At 43.7% G+C, this 25494-nt stretch overlaps 1 protein-coding gene across 1 annotated transcript in view; it reads right to left on the reverse strand.

Annotated features, from left to right (window-relative positions):
* DOCK2 (dedicator of cytokinesis 2) overlaps positions 1–25494 on the reverse strand; it is a 448837-nt gene that overhangs the window by 417748 nt on the left and 5595 nt on the right. Inside the window, exon 2 of the mRNA XM_003268643.2 lies at positions 13879–13962. Within this exon, the coding sequence (XP_003268691.1) occupies positions 13879–13962 (84 nt within the window). The remainder of the gene's footprint in view (positions 1–13878; positions 13963–25494) is intronic.

Raw genomic sequence — 25494 nt, forward strand, 5'->3', positions numbered from 1 at the left:
CAGACCCTCATTACTGGGCTGACAGATTGTTGATGAAATATGTTCCCAACAGACATACAAGCAAGCCCCAAAACAAACAACTTAAAATGCAAAGTCACCCTTCATAGTCATGAGCCAGCCTGACGGCCAGGTCCTAAAGGAAACTCTGAAGCAACAGGAGGCCGTGATAGCTCCTTTTTGAGTGACAGAAAGTGAGAGGAAGGAGAAAAGGAGAAAGGAAGGAGAGAGGAAAAACAGAAGGAAGAAAGGGAGGTTGGAAAGAGAATCTCAGGTGGGAAATAAAAATACCATTCTAAGCACTCTTTGTATATTAAGCCCTTCAATATTCGTAACAACCGTATGAAGTAGGAACGGTTATTATCCTATTTTACAAATGAGTGGCCTACCTGAGCCACAGAGAAGTGACTTTCCAAGGATCACACAGCTAGTAGGTTGCAGTGTCAGGTTTTGAACATAAGCAACTATCACACTATGCTTTCTATATTATGAAGGAATGATTTGATGGTTACCTAATATTAATATTTCCAACTTCTCAATGTCTGAATCTCCAAAACTAAATCTCCACTAAGCTACTTTCCACCTGAATACTTCCAGTGATGGAAGATGTTCTACTTCATGAAGCATCACATTCTATTTTCAGTGGCCTCTAATTATTTGTCAATAACTATTGAAAAATAATCCATAATTAACAATACTGCTTATACTTTCTAAGTGCTTCCTATGTGCTGGTAACTCTGTTGACATTTTTTGTTGTGTCATATTATAAATTAATCTTTACAACAATCCTATTAAGTAGCTACTATTACTGCTTCAGCTCTGCAAATGAAAATAGACAGGCACAGAGATTAAGCAGCTTGCTGATGGTCACATGGCTAGTGGGCGATGCAGCTGAGATTTACACTCAAGCAACACCCTGCTGTGCTGTGCTACAACGACCTCCTTTAGTTGCCCCTTTTCACCAACTAGATAGAAATGCAACTTTGTAATATTATTATTACCTGTCTTTCACTGGTCACCTGCAACATGCAAAGCGGTATGCTAAATGTTGTATAGGCATTCTCTCATTTAATCCTCAGAGCAACACTGTGAGCTAAGTATTATCATTCCCATTTTATAGATGAGGAAATTGATATTCAAGTCAATTGATGGGCTGGGCCAAGATCATACAACCAGGGTTCAAACTCAAGCTTACATGACTTCAAAGCCAATCCTTAAAGGTGGTTGGCCACACTGTCTCCCATGTGATGGGGTTAGAGTACAAATACAGATAAGGTCATCTGGTAGCAGTGACTTGAACCCACATGATGGCCAAGGTCACTAAAATCCACCAAAAAATAGAAAAACAATCAAGGGAAAAATAGATGGTCCCTACACAAAGCTCATGTCCACATCTGCATCTCTGTGACAGGGACTCCATTAAGGTGACTTGTCTTCCTGGATCTAAGGAGTTTGCCTGCTCTGACCCTCAAAACTCGGTTATGTGTGTACATCTTATAGGTTTCCTAATTCTCAGAGTTGCACCTCACTCCTGACGACAGGATTCTGCTGACACTTACACCCAATATTCTTATTCTGGCTCCCAGGTTCAAGTTCAATCAATATTAATTGTGTACCAACTATGTATATTGCACTGGGCTACACGCTTTCAGGAATAAATCCCCAGGGATTCATTGCAAGAAGGCTTTATCTCTACTTGCTGGATGGTGACACTGAGATCAAACAGGTGGGGAAGAAATTCCAACACATTCTTTAGCAGAAAAGCAGCCAAACCAGAATCCAAAACCCATGCCTAGTGCATCAACTGCATCAGGACTATCCTTACGACTTTTTTCTGGCATTTTCACTTCTGCCAGGTCATTTATCTCTGACCACTGATATTGGTTCCCTAATATCATCACCAATCAGCTATATCTGTCCATGCTCCAAAACATGACTGGGCAGATCACAACGGTTGGTACAAAAGAGAAAAATTCCTGGACAGTGGACACCATGATCAAAAGCAGGCTCAGTGTACCATGGCATTTCCCATGTCCCAGAACCTGCTCCTGAGTTCAACACTCTTTTGAATTCAATAATAACAAGGGCTTTTTTGCTAACCCTTTCCATGAGATAACCACTTTCTTTAACATAAAATTCACAGTGTGCATTGCTATGGACTGATGTGTCCTCCCAAAATTCATATGTTGCAATTCTGACACCTGATGTGATGGCAATTAGGAGGTGGGGTCCTTGGGAGGTAATTAGGTCATGAGAATGGAGCCTTTATGAATGGGATTAGTGCCCTTAGAGGAGAGTTTGCTCCCTCTCTCTTTGCTCTCTGCCATGTGAGAGGCTATGACAAGAACACAGCCATCTACAAACCAAGTAGCGGCCCCCACCAGAAACCAGATCTGCTGGTGCCTAGATCTTCAACTTTCCAGTCTCCATAAGTATGAGAAATAAATTTATCTTATTTAAGCAGTTTATGATACATAGTAGCCTGGACTGACTAGACATGCATTCTGCAGGAAGATGAGAAAAGGAAAAATTTTCACAATTCTTTTGGAAGATTATAAAGTGCCAATTATTCAAATAATCCTCCCTTTTCACATCTCAAATACCAATATCAAATATATCTAGAGTCTCAAATCCTCTAAGAGTCAAGGGAGGAACGAGATTTAAAATATCCCACAACATCAAAAAAGAATCCGAGGTCTAGAGATCCAGTCCTCCCTATGCCATTTCCAAGCCACATGGCCTTTGGTCATGTCACTTAACCCTCAGTGTTTCTATCTGTAAAGTGAGGGAAATAATACCTAGCCCCAAAGGAGTGCTACAAACACTATTTTTTTAGACAAGATTAGAAAGTATATGCATCTGGCAAAGGTACAAAAAGTTGAATGGGAAGAAAACATACTGATTTCAGGATAAGTGTTACCTACATACAGACAAAAGAAAAAAGAATAGAGGAGGGGTAAAAAGGGATTTCAATTGCATTGGAAATTTTTATTTCTTAAAAACAAATGTCTGAAGCAAGCATATACATATGTGTGTGTATATACATATAAATGTGTATATACATATAAACATACACACATATATGTAAGTTCTCCCACTACCATATTTATATATAAACATATATAAATATCTGATATTTATATATAAACATATATAAATATCTGATATTTATATATAAACATATATAAATATCTGATATTTATATATAAACATATATAAATATGCTGATATTTATATATAAACATAAATAAATATGCTGATATTTATATATAAACATATATAAATATGCTGATATTTATATATAAACATATATAAATATGCTGATATTTATATGAGTGAAGAGTGCTTAGGAGTGATTTTTCTTGTGTGTTGAAATATATAATAATATTGAGATCAATGGAAGCTTGTACCTATCACTGGTTGATATGGTTTGGCTTTGCGTCCCCACCCAAATCTCATACCAAATTTTAATCCCCTTATGTCAGAGGAGGGACCTGGTGGGAGGTGATTGGATCATAGGGGTGATTTCCCTCATGCTGTTCTGGTGATAGCGAGTTCTCATGAGATCTGATGGTTTAAAAGTGTGGCACTTCCCCCTTGCTCTCTCTCTCTCCTGCTGCCATGTAAGATGTGCCCGCTTCCCCTTCACCTTCCACCATGATTGTAAGTTTCTTGCAGCCTCTTTAGCCATGCAGAACTGCAAGTTAATTAAACCTCTTTTCTTCATAAATTACCCAGTCTCGGGTAGTTCTTTATAACACTGTGAAAACAGAATAATACAGAAACTTAGTACTGAGAGAAGTGGGGGACTGCTATAAGATACCCGAAAATCTGGAATCAATTTTGGAACTGGGTAACAGGCAGAGGTTGGAACAGTTTAAAGGGCTAAGAAAAAGATAGAAAGATGTGGGAAAGTTTGGAACTTCTTAGAGACTTGTTGAATGGTTTTGACCAAAATACTGATAGTGATATGGACAATGAAATCCAGGATGAGGTGGTCTCAGATGGAAATGAGGAACTTCTTACAAACTGGAGCAAAGGTCACTCTAGCTATGCTTTGGCAAAAGACTGGCGGCACTTTGCCCCTGCCCTAGAGATCTGTAGAAATCTGAACTTAAGAGAGATGATTTAGTGTATCTGGCAGAATAAATTTCTAAGCAGCATAGCATTCAGGATTTGACCTAGCTGTTTCTAAAAGTATATAGTCATATGCATTCACAAAGAGATGGTCTGAAATTGGAAATTATGTTTAAAAGGGAAGCAGAGAGTAAAAGTTTGGAAAATTTTCAGCCTGACCATGTGGTAGAAAAGAAAAACCCATTTTCTGTAGAGAAATTCAAATGAGCTGCAGAAATTTACATAAGTAACAAGGAGCTGAATGTTAACAACCAAGATAATAAGGAAAATGTCTCCAGGGCATTTCAGAGATCTTCACATCAGCCCCTCCAATAACAGGCCCAGAGGCCTAGGAAGGAAAAATGGTTTTGTGGGCTGGGCCCAGGGCCCTGTCGCTGTGCAGCCTCAGGACTTGGCACCCTGTATGCCAGCCACTCCACCTCCAGCTATGGCTAAAAGGGGCCAAGGTACAGCTCAAACTGTTGTTTCACAGGGTTCAGGTCCCAAGATTTGGTGGCTTTCATGTGGTGTTAGGCCTGCAGGTGTACGGGAGACAAGAGTTGAGCTTTGGGAATCTCTGCTTAGATTTCAGAGGATGTATGGAAATGCCTGGATGTCCAGGCAGAAGTCTTCTGCAGGGGCAGAATCTTCATGGATAACCTCTACTAGGGCAGTGCAGAGGGGAAATGTGGGGTTGGAGCCCCCACACAGAGTCCCCAGTGAGGCACTGCCTAGTGGAGCTCTGAGAAGAGGGTCACCATCCTCCAGACCCCAGAATGGTAGATCCACCAACAGCTTGCACTGTGTGCCTAGAAAAACTGCAGGTACTCAACACCAGCTTGTGAAAGAAGCTGTGGGGGCTGTATCCTGCAATGCCACAGAGGCAGAGCTGCCCAAAGCCTTGGGGGCCCATCCCTTGCATCAATGTGGCCTTGCATAGATGTGAGACATGGAATCAAAGGAGATTTTGGAGCTTTATGATTCAATGGCTGCCCCGCTGGGTTTTGGACTTGAATGGGGCCTGTAGCCCCTTTGTTTTGGCTAATTTCTCCCTTTCGGAATAAGAGAATTTACCCAATGCTTGTACCCCCATTGTATCTTGGAAGTAACTGACTTGTTGTTTTGATTTTACAGGCTCATATGTGGAAGGAACTTGCCTTGTCTCAGATGAGACTTTGGACTTGGCCTTTTGAGTTAATGCTGGAGTGAGTTAAGACTTTGGGGGACTGTTGGGTAGGCATGATTGATTTTGCAATGTGAGAAGGACACGAGATTTGGGAAGGGCCAGGGGAGGAATGATGTGATTTGGCTCTGTGTACCCACCCACATCTCATCTCAAATTGTAATCCCCATGTGTCAGGGAAGGGACCTGGTGGGAGGTGACTGGATCATAGGGGCGGTTTACCCCATTCTGTTCTTGTGATAGTAAGTGAGTTCTCACAAGATCTGATGGTTTAAAAGTATGGCACTTCCCTTCTTGTTCTCTCTTTCTCCTGCTGCCATGTAAAACATGCCTTGCTTCCCCTTCATCTTCCACCATTATTTTAAGTTTCCTGAGGCCTCTCCAGCCATGCAGAACTGTGAGTCAATTAAACCTCTTTTCTTCATAAATCACCCAGTCTCAGGTAGTTCTTTACAGCAGTGTGAAAACAGACTAATACACTGGTTAAGAGTGTGAATCCTGACTAAAAACTTTCTGCATACCAAAGAAAACAACAAAATGAAACAAAAACCTGTGAATTGGGGAAAAAATTGCAAACCATACATCTGATAAGGGGTTAATATCAAAAATTTTATAAAGAACTCATATAACTCAATAGTATAAAAATAAATAACTTGATTACAAAACAGGCAAAGAAACTGAATAGACATTTCTCCAAGGAAGACATACAAATGGCCAACAGATACATGGAAAGGTGTTTGACATCATCAGTTGTTAGAAAAATGAAAATCAAACCACAATGAGATATCACCTCACGCCTGTGAAAATGGCTATTATCAAAAAGTCAAGAGATAACAAATGTTGGCGAGGGTGTGGAAGAAAGGGAACTCCTCTACACTGTTGGTGAGAATGTAGATTGGTAGTCATTGTTGAAAAAGGTATGGAAGTTCCTAAAAAAATTAAAAATAGAACAAGCATATGACCCAGCAATACTTCTTCAAGGCATATATCCAAAGAAAATGAAATAACTGTCTTGCAAAGATGTCTGTACTCTCATATTCATTACAGCATTATTCACAATAGCCAATATATGGAAACAACCCAAGTGCTCACCAATGGATGAGTAGATAAAGAAACTGTAATATACATATACAATGGAATATTATTCAACCTTTAAAAAGGAGGAGATCTTGCCATTTGTCACAGCATGGATGAACCTGGAAGACACTATGCTAAGTGAAATAAGACAGACACAGAAAGTATTGCATTATTTCATTTATATATGGAACAAAAAAAGAGTCAAATATACAGACATAGAGAATGAAACAGTGGTTACCAGGGAGGGTAGGGGATAGGAGGAATGAAATGGGGAAATGTAGGTTAGAGGTTACAGGGTAACAGATATGTAGGAAGAACAAGTCTAGAGATCTAATGTACAATAAAATTGTTCTGTATTTGAGATTTCTGCTAAATGATTAGATTTTAGCTGCTGAAGCCACAAAAACAAAAAAAGAAGGGTAACTATGTGAGATGATGGATATGTTAATTTGTTTCACTATCGTAACTATCTTACTACTTTACTACCTATTATGTATCTCACAACATCATGTTGTATACCTTAAACATATACAATTAATATTTAAAGAGTATGAGCTCTGTAATGAAAAGTCTGAATTTGATGGAGATCTGCTATTTAACTGTGCAATCATTGACATGTTAATACTTTCCTCTGAGCCTCAGTCCCCTCATCTATAAAAAGAGAATAATAGTGCCTCACATCTCATGGGAATAATAATAGTGTCTTATCAGGCTTAAATTGGATTAAAAACTCAGAGAGTTTGTCCAGTGCCCAAAAGAGTTAGTAGATATCATTCTTCTAAAAAAATCAATTAAAATAATAATAATGCAGAGAAAGTTGGGCATATTTTCTATTTTATTTTCAGGACCTATGGATTTATAATATCATTTTTGTTTTTGCACTAAAGTCATTTCAACATATTTCCATCACAACAAAGCAAATAGACATGCCTCAAATGAAACATAATGGAAGTTTACTGACGTCTTAGCCTCATCTTCATTCAGAAGGGAGGAAAACTTCACATACACACTGCTGATAATGGAGCAGCCTTACTGAAGAAAATGGAGTCCATTTCAAAGTGACCTGTCACTACAGCACACCTGAACAAAAGACTATCACCTTGCAAGGTGGTGCTTTAAAAAGATTCCATGTTAAGTGCTTATAATGTCCTCACTTATACTAAAAGCAAAGAATTTGGATGGGTCAAGATCACCCTCAAAGGAGTTATTAGCATGGAAGCCATGTTGTACCCTCCTCAGTGAGGGGTACATTCAAAATCTCATTGTGCCAAGCTTTTTGCAGCCAAACCAACAATGTGGTAATAGATATGTATTCACTTAGAAAGCACTCCAATATTTTCAAATGAGAACAGAAGGTCTCAGAATAGTACATAGAGTATGTAGTTGCATTTCTAGAAAACAGCAACAACAAAAGCAATGCGTTATTCTTTAAAAGCAGAGGATGCTCTATCCATCTCCTCCCTCATTCCTCTGATTTTATTTGTTTGTTTATTTACTTATTTTTAGAGACAAGGTCTCACTCTGCCACCAAGGCTGGAGTGCAGTGGCAGGATCATGCTTCACTGCAGCCTCGAACTCCTGGGTTCAAGCAATTCTCCCACGTCAGCCTTTGGAGGTAGGAAGCTATTGCCTTAGGAGGGCATGATACAGTTCCTCCACCCCAAAACTACATCCAAACACAGTATGAGTGCATTCTAGGAGCTTCACACAAAGATGTCAGGGGCATCTGGCATCTCATTCCCCAGCTACATGGCTATTTCTACGATGGACTGGCTGATCATAGAGGGCTTCTCTCAGTAGAGAACACAAAGAATTGGAAAGAAAGCACCCCAAACTCCCTCCGTTCCCAGGTCTTGTTCAAACTGGGGAAACAGAAGAAGTAGGTGAGCTGCACAATGGATATATGAGATTGAAGTCTTCTGATGTCATCAAATATCAGGAAATATGTCAATCAAATACGACTGGAGGAAGTGACTAGGGGGAAATAAAATAACACTGCTTTTTTCTATGTTTGTCCCTTCTATGAGGAATTCCTACTGCTCAATACACTTACATGTGTTTTCCACATCTAAAACACGAATGTTTATGCCACCTCTGGAAAAAAGAGGCAGCATGAGAGATACAATATGGATAATAAAGTCATCATTTGATGTCTAAGGCTTAGCATGGCCTAGCATGAGTACCATCTTGAACTATGCGAGTTTTTATCATAACAATACATTATCTTTATAATAAAAAGTGAAATTCACCCATGTTTAAGTTTCCAGGTTAGGGTCCTGTTTTCCCTCTTCATCCAGCTGAGTAAATTTAGTACATAGGCAAGGAAGGGCTAGCCTCACCCACTCCAGGTGGACTGGCTGATCATAGAGGGCTTATTTCAGTAGAGAAGACAAAGAATTGGAAAGAAAGCACCCCAAACTCTCTCCATTCCCAGGTCTTGTTCAAACGGGGGAAACAGAAGAAGTAGGTGAGCTGCACAATGGATATATGAGATTGAAGTCTTCTGATGTCATCAAATATCAGGAAATATGTCAATTCAGCTTCCGGGCCATGCTGTAAAAATATACATCTGCCAGTTTCAGTACAGCACTACATAATGGGGGAGAGGATGGAATTAACAAACACAGAGAACCTTCTATGAGCCAGGCTGGTGCTTGACAGCTTCTTTACTTTTTCTCATTTTATTCTCATAACAAGCTCAGGAGCAAGGTGAAAACAACCCACTTGACAGATGAGAAACCTAAAGCTTACGTACCCAAGATGACTCCACTAGTGGGTAGCAGAAGCAGGGAATAACTTTCTGATTCAAAAGCCAGTGCTCTTTTCATTTTTTTTACTGGGGGTGGTGGGGAAGATTTTAAAACTATTGAAAGCCTGGCAAGGTGGCACGCATCTGTAATCCCAGGTACTTGGAAGGCTGAGGCAGGAGGACTGTTTCGGCCCTGGAGTTGGAGACCAGACTGGGCAACAAAGAGAAACCCCCATCTCAATAATAATAATAATAATAATAATAATAATAATAATAATAATAATGCATTCTTGTAGATTGGACGAAAATATCCTCAGGTGTTGGCAATGATTAATTATGGGTGGTTGGCATGTAAGTGATTATTATTTTACTCTTCACACTTTTTTTGCCTTATTTTTCAGAGATGGAGCCTTGTTAGTCTTAAACTCCTGGGCTCAAGGGATCCTCCTGCCTCAGCCTCCCAAGTAGCTAGGACTATAGGTGTACACCGCCATGCCCAGCTTAAAGACTGTATATTTTTTGTTTGTTTAAAACTAATATATGCTATTATAAAGAATTTAAACTAAACAGAAAACTACAAACATATAAGCTTAAAGAATTATCCTGAATCCCATTACACAGGAAAACACTATTAATATCATTCCAGTCAACTCTTTGTTTATATTTATATACGTAGAATGACAGATAGATAAAAGGATAAAATATGGTTTTTAAAATACTCTCATAAAAATGAGCATATGGTGAAGATACTATATAAATAATTTTTTTTTTTTTTTTTTGAGACAGAGCCTTGCTCTGTCTCCCAGGCTGGAGTGCAGTGGCACAATCTTGGCTCACTGCAAGCTCCGCCTCCCAGGTTCACACAATTCTCCTGCCTCAGCCTCCTGAGTAGCTGGGTCCATAGGCACCCGCCACCACGCCCAGCTAATTTTTTGTATTTTTAGTAGAGACGGGGTTTCACCGTGTTAGCCAGGAGGGTCTCGATCTCCTGACCTCATGATCTGCGCGCCCCCGCTTCCCAAAGTGCTGGGATATAAATAAAAATTTTATTTAATCTTATTTGTATTTAACAGAAGAAAAAGAAACCAAGTGAAATTGAGGGACATTTGAACTTTGATTCAATGTTTCTTTATCACTAAAAAGATTTCCTGAAAACTTCTCTAAAACGAAAATTGTTATGAACAGCATTCAAAGATAGAAGTGGTTATTGTTTTAATTCCATGTTTTATTTTCAATTAATATTCATTGGCTTTGCTGTGAAAGTGATGTCATTGAGCTAGCTATTCTCTTCCATTCTCCTCCCAAGTCTCAACTTTATTAGATTTTTTAAAATATTGTCTGGGTTCCCAACAATAACATTCTTTATGGTAGCCATAAATATCATGATGTCAGGGGCATCTGGCATTTCATTCCTCAACTACATGACTATTTGTACAGTGGACTGGCCAATCATTAGGCTTATTTCAGTAGAGAAGACAAATAGGAAAGAAAACATCCCAAACTCACTCCTTCCCCAGGTCTTGTTTGAACTGGGGAAAGGGAAGAAGTGGGTGAGCAGCACATATATATGAGATTAAAGTCTTCTGATGTCACCAAATCTCAGGAAAGATGTCAACCAAGTATGACTGAAGGAAGTGATTGGGGGAAAAAAATCACACTGCTTTTTTATGTTTGTCCCTTCTATAAGAAATTCCTACTATTTTTAATATCAATTTTTATAAATCGATTCATGTGGACCCAATATTTGCCACTATTTCCTTATCACAGATTTTTAATCCAATATTCTTTTATTGTGATTCACCTCTTATTTGGCTGGATTTTGGTTTCAAAGTAGTTTTCTATAAGAAGGTTTCACGGGTACACCCATATTCTTTCTACTACACAGTTTTGACTAATTCTTGACTAACATTGTGGTTTTCACACCTTTTATATTTTTAGAGGAACCATTTTTTTTCAGTCAGAATCACAGACCACACACCCCATCTGCAAAGCAGAAAACACCAGACCTGCTCTCAGACCCCCTCCAGCTCCATTACCTTCTGCCACGCAAGGCACCCCAAGAAGACTTTGGATCCCCTATTTGAAAACTCTGCATGGCCATGAGCGTATGCATGAGAAGTCCTAATAATTTGCGTACCAGGAGATATGGTATTTCCTCAGACAGCTAGAATCATTCTAGCAGACTTCTGAACACTGTCTTTTCAAAGAATTAATAAATTATTAGCCATTTACCAATGAATAAATCCAGATTTTTCTAGCAAGTTATTGTGACTAATTTACAAAGATACATTAAAATTAGACTAATTGAATTAGAAATGGAAAACCAGAACCAAAGAAAGGATAAAGGTGTCCCAGAGATGAATAAAGGTGGCTTGAGTCCACCAGAGTAGCCTTCATAAAGGTCAGGGCACCAGGCCAGGGGAAGGTACTGGCAACGCTCTGACTATGGCAGCCTGTGTGGGAGGTTTATTCCCTCAAGCTTTCTATTCAGGGAAACTGCATACAACGAAGAGAAAAATACTTATCTGGATTTCACAATGTAGGACACAGAAAATAATGACCAAGGCCTTGTCATTGTTTTGGCAGGCATGGGTGGAGGAAAGAGTATGGGCTTGGCCATCAGAAAAGAGCCACTGGGGCCAGGCGCAGTGGCTCACCCCTGTCATCCCAGCACTTTGGGAGGCCGAGATGCACGAATCACCTAGGGCCAGGTGTTCGAGACCAGCCTGGCCAACATGGCGAAACCCCCTCTCTATTGAAAATACAGGCGTGGTGGCGCATGCTGGTAATCCCAGCTACTAAGGAGGCTGAGGCACAAGAATCAGTTGAATCTGGGAGGCAGAGGCTGCAGTGAACCAAGATCGCATCACTGCACTCCAGCTTGGGAGACAAAAGCAAGAGTCTGTCTCAAAAAAAAAAAAAAAAAATCCACTGGCTCACTGTGCAACCTTAGATGAGTCATTTCCCTGCCTCCGTTTCCTCATCTGCAAATGTGAGGTCTCGTGCCTGTTTCTCAGGATTAGCATCCAGTAGCATGAAAGAGGCACTGAGGAGAGTTGCTACTGTTTTTATTTTCATTCTTTGCCTTTGGTAGTCACCTACAGTTTGCTTATCTCCCACTGGGCAGAAATAGGTTTGTAAAAGATAGGGTTATGCCATGGGCAGGGGGCAGGGTGCTTGGAATCACAGATCCAATTCTCTAGGACTGTGTCCCCACCCCTCTCCTCTAGCCTTGTCCACTCCTTGTGTAAAAGGTTTCAACAGGGCTGGACTGTGAACTTTGCAGGCCCTGGACACTGAAAAGTGTACAGTATCCCCTCATCTACAACCCCAAGTAAAAATAATACTAAAGCATAAAATAAATATAAGGAAGATGAACAAAGTCCTCATTTCCCCCATGACCCCTTTTAAAGTTGTCTTGAAATATCACATTTCAAATTATTTGCCCACAAAATGGTTTTCTGTATGTTTTTTGGTTGTATCTACATGCACAGGTATGCATATGTGTATATATCTACATACGTATGTTTGCGTGTGTCTGTGTGTGTGTATGTGTGTGTATGTGTTTACACAAGCATCCTTGTACAAATCTGCAGACCCAGCTTAGGGCTCTGTTGCCTAGGAGGTTGCATGTAGCTAATCCAGCACTGGAAATGACACTGCCTGTCCTGTGGGTTGTGGTGAGGAGTGACTAGGATCATGTGTTATAAAGAACTTAGCACAGTGTCTATTTTGTGGAAAGGACCAAAGATGGCTACTCCTGCAGGTGACCTCCTTTCCCCGTGAAAGGCCTCCTTCACAGTGGCACACCTGCCTCCTCCCTGACCCTCACTCCCTCCCCAGGGCCTCATCTGATGGATTCACTGGGGGCAGACCAGGCCTATGTGCTCAATACACTCTCTCTTCTTCCACTACCACTCTGCTGAGACACAGGAAGCCCATGCTCTGTGCCCTCCATGCGGCAGGAGATACCAGCAGGCCCAGGCAGGAGGGAACTGTGGTGGGCCGATTGGGCCAGTGAGGGATGGGAGCCTGACTGACTGCAGGTAACAGATCAGCAGCTCATTTGGTTCTCATGCCCAAGCCATGCTCCCAATATCAAGTTTATCAGTGGAATATTGATTTCCAACTACCTGACTTATGAGTCCAAGGCCATTAGTCTTTGTGCAAATTTTAAAAAGCACTCCTACCAGCACACCACCACGGGTGGACACAGCCCAGTAGACACCTGGCTTCACAAGGCAATGGCACCTTTGTAGGAGAAAGAAAGAGATGCCACCACATTGCCCAAGACAGGGCTCCCAGCTTGGGGAGGGGAGTGAACTCCTGCTCCCTGGGCTGGGTGCCTTCATGCAGTAAAGAAACCACACAACTGTGCATATCAGCTCTCCTGGAATTAGAGGTGTGATTTATGGGACCCTCCCAAACCCTAATGATGCTTATTTCCCTTTACCGTGATATTAATACTAATAAGGAACGGTATCTAGCAAGAGTCACAGGATGAATAGCCCCATGGCTGAGGCAAATGGAGAGCATAACAAACATTGAACCACCCAGTTAGGCTTCTGCTATGAAACGTACATTCCTAAAATGAGAAAGCATTTCTGTTTAGTAAATTCTAATTACTAGCGTTACCAAAACGTTTTTAAACAGACCACACAGCTGCAGGTTCAGAGAGAGGGCTGAGGGGCCTGGGTGTACTATAGGCTTCCATTAGCCAAGGGTCCAGCACCTGGGGCGTGGGCCAGCAACTCACCTCCACACGTCTCCTGTATTCGCACCACATCGCCGATCTGCAGGGAGAGCTGGGGGGCTCCGCTGCCTTGGAAGTTGTATATGGCTGTGAAACAGAAAGAAAGACAGCTAGGTGAGACCTCTGGATCTCTTTAGTCTCTGCTCCTTCCTGTTATCCTTGCCTCAAGTCCATCCCATGCCCAAGCAGCCCACCTGGGCTAAACAAGACCAACACAGAAACCTATTGCCTGCCACAAGAGTCATTTCAGACTCAGCCTGGCTCCCAAGACCTTCTATTAACCAAAGCTGACCTCTCCTCAACACAGGCCCTGCATTCACCCTGAGTGACAAGGAGGCTGCTGATATTTACTGTGGACTGTCCTCTTACTGTACACCAGCCAGTTAAAATGGTACATCGTTTGTTATGCATGTTTTGCTACAGTTAAAAAGAAGCAACTGCATACTAAGCACCTGAAGTGTGGTGAGGTGCTATACGAGGTAGGAGAGATGCACTGGTGAGCAGGATGGCAGGAGAGCCAGACAGCTGTGGCCTCTGAGAGCCTGAGCCCCTCCTTCAGCCAGGCCTGGGGTTGAGTTCCAGCTCAGGCACCCCAGGGATCTATGGCAAGTTATTATGAGAAAAAAAGAGAGTCCCAGCATATGAAGAGCCTGCCATGTTGTAATGCTCCATAACCAGTAACCAAATGGTAGAATTAGACAGGCAGGGCTTTATATTCTAATGGGAGAAGCTGACAGGTCCACCTGCAATGACCCGATGGATGGTCTGGGCTCAGGAAGTACAGGTGCTTTGAGAGCACAGGAGATAGCATGCTGGAGCCATGCATGGGGGCCACAGGAGGCTTCCTGCAGGCAGGGCCAGCTGAGCTGGGCCCATGCCCCTCCCCCACCAGCCCAGCACCATTGGGACAATGGAGAGGGCTACGCAAGGGAAGGAAGCTGCGTAGGAGATTTACCAGGAGGAAGGCCCCGGTGTGAGCTCCAGTCCCTCATGACACCCTTGGCCCTGCTGCTGCCCACAAAACAGGCAGCAGCTATGTCTCCAGACTCCTCCAAACCTGCTCTAGCTGGTGACAGCTACAAAGCAGATTCACTTTCCCTCTGAATCCGTTTCCCCACTTTAAAGTAGGCATTATTGTGCCACTCTTACCTATCCCACAAGGTTGGGTGGGGAGCTAAGATAAAAGGTTATTATTCCTAAAGAGGAACTAAACATAGGCATGACCTACTTTTCTGGAAGTGGCTTATCAGTGTGGATCCTAATAAGAACTAGTGTGTAGCAACCACTTATATCCCAGACATGATTCTAAGTTCTCCATGTGCATTTACTCCTTTAATTCTCACAATACTCCTTGCAAGTGAGAAGTCTTATTATTTCCAAATTTCAGATACACAAACTCAAGCAGAGAGAGGTTACTTGCCTTGCCCAAGGTCACACAATGCTGGAGCTGGGAGTACAGGCCCATGCTCTTTGCTACTCCTCTACTCCACAGGTACACCTCTTCATAATTACCTCCTTTTAACTTAGAGGACACGGACCGTAGGCTGATCCACTAAGTGACCAGGGTCTAAATGGCCAATGCTGCTCTGTGTCTAACCCCTATGCAGAAGCTGGGTGAAATGCCACTGGGTTCTGTGCAGATTCTTTTGCATAACAGACACCACCTCCAGTCTCTAACTCTTCGTTCATCTCTGCGTCTTCCCACTTATCTCCTTCCTCTCTCTCTTCCCTCTTTCCTCCTTCCCATGGTCCAATCTCCCCAACACATCTGCCTAAACCACATTAAAAGACCAAAGCGGTTCAGAAGGAACCCCAGCTCTGCCACTCACTACTGTGTGATCTTGGGTAAGTGACTTCACCTCTCTGCCTCACTTTCTTACAGTGGGGATGTTAACAGTACCTATCTCGCAGGGTTTTTAGGATGATTCAGTGGAAAGGAGCACAGGCTGCCCCCTCTACTCCCAGGTGTGCCCCGTATCCCTAACCTCCCTTTTGTGTGCATTCAGAGAGATGAAGTCTCCATCCTGAGAGATGATAAAGCTTAGGAGTTAAGAGCTAGTTGTCTCTGGAGTCAAACAGATGTGGCTTTTGAGGCCAGTTCTGTCTTTTCCTGGCTCTGGCCTCAAGCCTAGGGCTGCAGTGTACAACTGCCCAGGCTGTGCCCTGCACAAGGCCACCCAGCCAAGAGAGCAGTGAAGGCTGGCACCCAACCTGCGATCTGCTTGCCAAGGCTTGCACCCTGCCCTGGCACTGTGCCCACCAGAGGAGGGATATCTTTTTGAAATCCACACAAAGGCACGGTAGGAGCCAGGGTCAGCCTGCTTGAGCAAGTGGCTGCATCTCCCTAAGCCTCAGTTCCTCTGACTGTAGAATGCAAGAAATAATGGTCCCTACCTTACCGGGTTCCTGGGAGGCTCAGCTGAGATGAATGCCCGTATACGACTTGACTTAATGTCCAGCCATAGTAAGTGCTCAGTAAATGGTAGTCACTTTTCTTTTTATTAGCATTATATTATCTCCTGAACAAGGCTCACTCCTTCAGAGCTTTGTGTAGCCTTTAAATCTCCTTTACTGCACTTTGCAACCAATGGCTCTGTAGACCAGCACTTAATCAAATTAATCCTTTGTCCAAAAGCAAACCTTGAGAGGGCCCTCAGTGGATGCTGAGGCTTCTCTCCTCCTGCATAAACGCAGCCTGTTTCTTCATTCCCTCCTCACTTGGCCTGATTTCAACCCCCTTCCCCTCATAGGCTGCTGTTGATTGGACATACTCTAGTTTGCTGGTGTCCTCACTGGGTACACTCTGCTCCCTGCCCTTCCAGCCCAAGTGGTTTGCCTGAGGACTTGGCAGTAGAACTGGACAGGATGGTGGAAGCAACTGAGGATTCCAACAGAAGAAAACCAGGCACAATGTGTGTTAGTCTCTGGAGTACGAGCAAATCAGGGGTGTCCATCAGATATGAGGAGGTGGGGCTGGACTGTGTGTTACTCCCTGACCAGCTCCTCCCTGCTTTCCTCGGGAATCTTCCCTCATCCTCTGCCCAGCGATGTCAGGTGAGAAGGTGCCAGTAGATTGGCTTAAGATGTCCTGGACAGATCTTGAAACTGGGTATTCAAGGTGAAGATCCGTATTCATTCCAAGTACTCACTGATTACAAAAATGAAAGTAACTGACTTTGGCACTTAATTTATAAATCTATTTCTGCCTTTGCATAAGGACCTCTTAAGGCTCCATTTGAAGAAAAGCAGACATGACTGACAAAGGAAGTGGCTTTGCCTATGAATACCCAATTCTGTTTAGTCTTCTAGATGACTAACAGGAAGCTCCGAGCCAGAATGGCCCTCTGCTAAGTTTGATGGCTTATCTCTGTCCTTCAGTTTGCTTCTGACCAGTCTAAGATGGGCCTAACCACTCTCAACTTTTGAACAAGGGATGAAAAAGGCAGAAAAACAAGAGGAAGAAATCATAGCCAGCTCCACCCTGCCCAGTGCCTGTCCACAAAAGATAGACAAATCGGGGAAGCCTACCCACAGCCCCTCAGGCCTTCAGCCATTCCCGCAAATACTCATCCCAGCTTCCCCATCATGCCAGGTCGCCAAGCCCTGGGGAATACTGACACATTCCCTATGAAAGACTCGACCTCTCCTTGTACCAAAGTACCATATGTAGGAACCAAAGCAGAAACTGGTATCCTGACAAGCCCACCCAGACCAAAGCATTTATGGCCAAGGATCAAAGGGATGTTCCCAAGTACTGGAGCCATCATGGGTCACTGACTCCAGCAAGGACTCATATTGGAAATGCCTAGTTGGCAAGCCACTGGACTGCTATTTTGAGGCAGATGGAACTTCTAGCAACCCTGGAAATCGAATCCACTGATTAGCTAGCAATTCTACCTAAACATATTGAAGTACTCTATTCATCAGGAGTCCAAATAGAGGGAGCTAAGGTGAAAGTAAACACCATTGTTCTAGCACAGTGGCTCATAAAAACAACTAAAGAAGGTCTCTGTGCTTTGTGCAATTTTAGGAGATAAGTTCAATGTTTCTCTTTGATTTATACATAAGGAAACTGAGGAAGGGGTGAGTAAACAACTTCTCCACCTAATAAGATATATAGCTAGATCTTGAAGTCTAAATTCTAACTACTGCACACCCTGCTTCCTAAGAAAATGGTAAATATTTAGAGCACATTTTATATGCCAAGTATATACTCCATGGTGTTTTCAACAGATATTCATGTGAACATCAAGTGTGTGCTAGATACTGTCCTAAGTACTGTAGACACAGTATGTAGTACCTACTGTGTGCTAGGTATTGCTCTGAGTACAATAGTCACAGTGATAGACAAGACAGACAAAATCCCCAGCACTGCCAGGTGCAGTGGCTCACATCTGTAATCCCAACACTAGGGGAGGCAGGTGGATCACTTGAGGTCAGGAGTTTGAGACCAGCTTGGCCAACATGGTGAAACCCTATCTGTGCTAAAAATACAAAAACTAACCAAGTGTGGTGGGGTGCACCTGTAGTCTCAGCTACTCGGGGGACTGAGGCAGGAGAATCGCTTGAACCTGGGAGGCAGAGGTTGCAGTCAGCCGAGATTACGCCACTGCACTCAGCCTGGGTGACAGAGCAAGACGCCAGCAAAAAAAAAAAAGGAAGAAAAAAAAATCCCTAGCACTTTACTTGTATCAGCCCATTTAATCTTCATAGTAACCTCAAGTTATTACTCTTCCTGTGACATACAAGAAACTCAAAGAGATGTTAAGGAACTTGCTCATAGCCACACAGAAAGTGGCAGAAAGCGGATTCAAACCCAGAGTGGAGTCCAGAGTCCCTGCTTCCTCACCAGGCCATTGCTGGTATCACACTCTATTACACATACACTGGACTTGTTTACATCCTGTCTTTCCCTCCAGCCTCGGTAAGGATGGAGACTGAGCCTATCTTGTTGACCACTGAATTCCTAGCACCTGGCCCACAGTAGACGTGCAACCAATATTTATTCAACTTTTAAGAAATGCTCATTGAACTGAAAGGATGTGAATGAACAGGAAGGGCAGCTATGTCCCTTCTTCTGGCTATATTCTTTCTTGCGTTTCTCAAGATTGCTTCAAGAGACGCTGACCCAGCTTGGCTGCCAATTTTGATTGCAGCCATCAAGTGCCCTGTGACCCTTCGAGATGGATTCGTACCTCATCTGGGGCCCTGCCATCTGCTGACATGTTTGAAAACACAAGCTTCAGCCAACACCAAGTGTTAATAGAGTTTGGACAAGTGGCTGTATAAGAGGAACAAAAGCAATAATGGAGAAAGAATGTAATTGCCCAAAGCTCACTTTGGAGAGTCTCCACTCCAGGGGGAAATAGAACTAGCAGCAGGTCCACTTTGGATTCAAGTGAAATGTGCTTATTGAAATGTGCAAGCGGTGTGCCTGAAGTCTCTGGACAGGTGTTGGCAGCCTCAGCACTGAGGCAGCATCCTGACATTGCATCCACCAGGGTGACTGCGATGATCCAGCAGAAGCCTCTGGCAGCCACCCCAGAGCTCAAATTCGGGCGGGCGCTAGTCAGCAGTGAATGAGGCAGAAGAATTACAGCCAGAGGGAACCTAGAAGGAGGAGGTGTTCCTCCACCCACCAGGAGAGAGCAGAGGAATCATAAGAACAGCTAACCTCTGCCAAACACTTCCCGCATACCAGACACTATTCCAAGGGCTTTACGCACAGCCACCCATTTAATCGTGAATCTGCAGTTCTTGGGGTGGGTGTGATTATTATCGTCTCTGTTTTACAGATGAGGAAACTGAGGTAGTGCAAGATCAAGTAAACATCCTGGGGTGAACACAGCAAAGAAGGGGCCAAGTGAGGATTTCACCCCAGACAGGCTGGCTCCAGAGCACACGCTCCCAGCCACGCACCACACTCACATCGCCTCTCACGAGTGGAGATGCATTTGGCCCCAGCACTGTGCCAGGTGCTTTAGGCCTCTTGCTGGATCATGATAACAACCTTATGGGCTGCATATTGTAGTGCTCAGTTTTTAGCGAGCCAATGATATGCCCAGCCAACAAGAGGAAAGTTAGGATTCCAATGAATTCTCTAAAACAGTGATTCTCAACTGGGAGTGAATTCGCCCCACTGGAAGAGACATTTGTTGATGCCTGGAGACATTTTTGCTTGTCCCAACCTGGGGGAGGGGAGTTGGGGGTGTCAGTGCTACTAGCCTCTAGTGACTAGAGGCCAGAGATGCTGCTAAACATCCTACAGTGCACAGGACAGCCCCATAACAAAGACTTTCCTGGCCCACAATGTCAATAGTACCAAGGTTGATAAACCCTGCTCTGAAACATCATGCTGGATTTCACTCTCTCCATTCTAGTACTCCTATAGGCACATTCACACACACGTTCTCACACACTCTTGCACTCACACATGCACACACACACTACAGAGTTGGAAGAGAGTTTATGGTGAAATCAATCAAATCAGCCCTCCAGCCCCAAATGCAGAGTGTCTGGCACTTTGCAGGATCCTGCAGGTTAGAAAAGTGGGGTGAAAGGGGGTGGCTCCTGCTCTCCTGAGCTTCTGTGAAATCTAGTTGAAGAGACAAAATAAACGCACAAGAAACAAAGAGCTGTCTTCAGAAGCGAAAGACTAAACTGCAAGTCACAGCAGCTGTGGACTGTCAGAGGGAAAAAGAGGCCCCACTAAGGAAGTGAGACTGGAGGGAGAGGGAGGGGCAGAGACTGGCAAGGGGAAGAACTGGACTGAGAGCCCCCAAGGAGGTGGGGAGAGGGTGTGACAGCAGGAAAGAGAGGGGGGAAACCAGCTTGATGTGTGAGGGATGGATGGCAGGGCCATCTTAATGGAGTCCCAGGGAGAACTGGTGAGCTTGGTAGAGTGACCATCTGCAGGGGTCCACTGTTTGGAGACGAGTTCAAGAGTACTCTATTTACTGCTGTGCTGTGCTCTCACAGGACCTCGCCTCCTGACAGGGAAATGGATGGGATGGGAAGATAAAGGCAAGATGGGGCAACTCAGTCCATCTGAATCCTATAAGGCCACCAGAAAATTTTAAAACCTCCAACCCCTACCCTTTACCCATCCTCCTCCCCCTCCACTCATCCACCCACCCACCCATCCATCCACTCACCCATCTATCATCCATCTACCCACCCATCCATCTAATCAACAACTATCCATCCACCTATGAATCCACCTCTTCATCCATCCAATCAACAGCCGCTGAGCACCTGCTCTGTGCTGAAGAAGAACAACAGACATGGCCCTGCCATCATGGAGCTTGCATTCTACAGAGGTGCCCAGATCATTCAACACGAGGCTGCAAGGAAGTATGAAGGGGATGATGGCAGCTCTAGTAACATGAAGCAAAGGGTGCACTGCCCCCAACCTGTCCAGTGGGGACATTAGTACTAATAATGGTGCTCTCAGCTGCCTCGTACAGAAAGAGAGGTTATGACTGGACTGTAAGCTTCCCGAACTGTTTTATTCATCTCTGGGCCAAAACACCCAGCTAAGGACCATCACTCAGCACAGGCTTATCGAACTTAATTGATCTGAACAGACTATAAGAATTGTTTTCTGACTCTTGACAAGCTCCTGGTTTCAAGAATTCAAACCTTGGGCAGAATGCTTTGGTTATGCCTATTGTATTTGTTTACTAAATAGTTACAGAGTAAAATAAGCACATTTTACCAGGGACCTTAACTGGCTTCCATGAATGAGTTTTGGCAACATTGCAATGCAGAACTGCACATGTGCATATTTTAGTGGGAAGAAGTGTTTCTAGCTGCCACAGGATTCTCAGTGGGACCTATGCTACAATAATGATTAGTTTCTCTGACCTACCACATTCCTGCTATTGCAGTGATGCTGAATGGACTCAAAGTTAACCCTTCATACAGCTCTGCCCTCCAACAATGTACCAGCTAGTGGGGAAGATGACATGCAGTTACCTAACTAAAAGACAAGGTCAAAAGGGGCAACTTCCATAAAATAGAGGGATTTTTCAGAGAGACCTCAAAGATCTATGCCTCAGCTTCCTCACCTGCAAAATGAAGACAGAAGTTATTTTTCTTAGGGTGTCTGTGAGGGCTAAACATGATAACACAAGGGCTTTGTAAATGTACCATGCTATGGGACTGGTACCAAAACAGACATATAGACCAATGGAACAGAACAGAGACCTCAGAAATAACACCACGCATCTACAACCATCTGATCTTCGACAAACCTGACAAAAAGAAGCAATGGAATAAAGATCTCCTATTTAATAAATGGTGCTGGGAAAACTGGCCAGCCATATGTGGAAAACTGAAACTGGACCCCTTCCTTATATCTTACACAAAAATTAACTCAAGATGGATTATAAACTTAAATGTAAAATCCCAAACCATAAAAACCCTAGAAGAGGCCGGGCGCGGTGGCTCATGCCTGTCATCCCAGCACTTTGGGAGGCTGAGACGGGCGGATCATGAGGTCAGGAGATCGAGACCATCCTGGCTAACATGGTGAAACCCTGTCTCTACTAAAAATACAAAAAATTAGCTGGGCGTGGTGGCGGGCTCCTGTAGTCCCAGCTACTCGGGAGGCTGAGGCAGGAGAATGGCGTGAACCCGGGAGGCGGAGCTTGCAGTGAGCCGAGATTGCTCCACTGCACTCCAGCCTGGGAGACAGAGCGAGACTCCGCCTCAAAAAAATAAATAAATAAAAATTTAAAACCCTAGAAGAAAACCTAGGCAATTCCAATCAGGACATACGCATGGGCAAAGACTTCATGACAAAAACACCAAAAGCAATTGCAGCAAAAACCAAAATTAACAAATGGGATCTAATTAAACTGAAGAGTTTCTGCACAGCAAAAGAAACTATCATCAGAGTGAACAGGCAACCTACAGAATGGGAGAAAATTTTTGCAACCTACTCATCTGACAAAGGGCTAATATCCAGAATCTTTAAGAAACTTAAACAAATTTACAAGAAACAAACAACCCCATCAAAAAGTGGACAAAGGATATAAACAGACACTTGTCAAAAGAAGACATTTATGTGGCCAACAAACATGAAAAAACGCTCAACACCACTGATCATCTGAGAAATGCACAATGAGATACCATCTCATGCCAGTCAGAAGGGCAATTGCTAAAAAGTCAAGAAACTATAGATGCTGGTGAGGCTGTGGAGAAATAAGAATGCTTTTACACTGTTGGTGGGAATGTAAATTAGTTCAACCATTGTGGAAAACAATTCCTCAAGGAACTAGAACCAGATACACCATTTGACCCAGCAATCCCATTACTAGGTATATACCCAAAGGAATAGAAATCATTCTACTATAAAGACATATGCACACGTATGTTTATTGCAGCACTATTTACAACAGCAAACACTTGGAACCAACCCAAATGCCCATCAATGATAGATTGGATAAAGAAAATGTCAACATATATACCATGGAATACTATGCAGCCATAAAAAGAAATGAGACCATATCCTTTGCAGGGACAGGGATAAATCTGGAAGCCATCATTCTCAGCAAACTAACACAGGAACAGAAAACCAAACACCATGTGTTCTCACTCATAAGTGGGAGTTGAACAATGAGAACATATGGCCATGGGGAGAGAAACATCACACACTGGGGCCTGTCGGGGGGTGGGGGGGCTGCAAGGAAGGGAGAGCATTAGGACAAATAGCTAATGCATACGGGGCTTAAAACCTAGATGATGGGATGATAGGTGCAGCAAACCACCGTGGCATATGTATACCTATGTAACAAACCTGCATGTTCTGCACTTGTATCCCGGAACTGTCAGTAAAATTAAAAAAAAAAAAAAAAGTACCGTGCTACAAAAGGTGAGGCAATGGCATGATTTATGCCAATGTCGATGACTACTTAGATCAAGGTTTTCACTAGGGAAGGCCTCGATGCAGCTCTCATTCTTCTAGCTATTCAGACCAGAAACCTTGGAGTCACCACTGGCTCCTCTCTCCTTCTCATACCCACATCCATTCCAAGAGGAAAACCCCATTTGCTCGACCTACAACACATACATCCCGAATCTAAGCATATCTCACTGTCTCCACTGCTCCCTCCTGCTGCGAGCCACCGCCATCTCTTGCCTGAGTTATCACTGTTGCTGCCTAACTGGTCCCCCTGCTTCCACATTTAATTCCCCCTGATTAATGCACCATAAAACTGCTATGTTCAATCCTCTTAAAACATAAGACAGGTCGTTCTACAATTCTACTCCAAATCCTGCAATGCCCCCTCCCCCATTCAGAGTAAAAGCCAAGGACCTCACAATACCTACGAGGCACTGCTCCCTAGGACCTCTCTCAGAGAATCCATTCCTTACTGCTTTGCACCTTGCTTACTCTACGGCAGCCACACTGGCCTCCCACACATCAGAGAGGCTTCCTCCTCTTTACATTGGCTATTCGTTCTTCTTAGAAGGGTCCTTCCCTGACTGCCACCACCAGGGAAGCCAGCAGCAAAAACCCACTTTCCAGGCAAACCCTCGAGGTTCAGCTGACACTGGGATGGCCCTGCTGCTTCAGCCCACCATGTCAGTCAGGGTGTCTCTAGGCCTGGCATTGCACGATTTAATTCAACCAAACAAATGCCTGTTACCCCATTCAGACCCTGTGCTGTGACAGTGTGCACGTCATACTGTCCACCTATGTCTCTGTCCATCATCTTAGGTTAGGCTGTGATCCAAGGGGCCATGTGCAGTCAGGGGAACTGAGTGCCCTGGAGCAGGGGTCCCCAACTCCCCAGGCCACCGACCACTACTGGTCGGTGGCTTGTTAGGAACCGGGCTGCAGAGCAGGAGGTGAGCAGCAGGCAATCCAGCATTAGCCTGAGCTCTGCCTCCTGTCAGATCAGCAGGGGCATTAGATTCTCAAAGGAGCAGGAACCCTATTGTGAACTGCGCATGCGAGGGATCTAGGTTGTGTGCTCCTTAAGAGAATCTAACTAATGCCTCATGATCTGAAGTGGAACAGTTCCATCCTGAAACCATTCCTCCCACCCTGCCCCACCTCCCCATCAGTCTGTGGAAAAATTGTCTTCCACCAAACCAGCCCCTGGTGCTGAAAAGGTTGCAGACCACTGCCCTAGAGTGATGAATGGAGAGGGTTCTGGAAAGTGTCCACATTGGCAGTCATACTTTCTCCAGCCTCAGTTTCTGCCACCATGACTTTAAACCAAAGCAGAAGCTGACCTGGTGGGGGGTAGGGAGACAAGGAATGACTTTCTCCAAGGAGAACTAACAACAGAGTAAGACTTAAGCAGCTCACAAACTCAGCCTGACTGTTTTTCAATTCACGCCAATTAAGGGAAGGGGGAAGAAAGGAGAAAGTGCCTATTGAAGGGAACATTTGTGGTGTCTCCACCCAGACTCCTCTGGAGTTGCGTAGTGATAAGCACTGTCGTTCCCCATTTGCAGAACACATGCTGCAGAGCACAGACTGCGGCACCCATGTGTAATTGACTATTAAAAAAAAAACAACAAATCCAAAGGTCCAGAAATTAGCGGAGCAGTATGGTGACTACATTTCCTCTCTCAAAAGACAGCAGCAATAGGATGCTGATC

Source organism: Nomascus leucogenys, chromosome 2 (genome assembly GCF_006542625.1).
Source record: "Nomascus leucogenys isolate Asia chromosome 2, Asia_NLE_v1, whole genome shotgun sequence".
NCBI lineage: Eukaryota > Metazoa > Chordata > Mammalia > Primates > Hylobatidae > Nomascus > Nomascus leucogenys.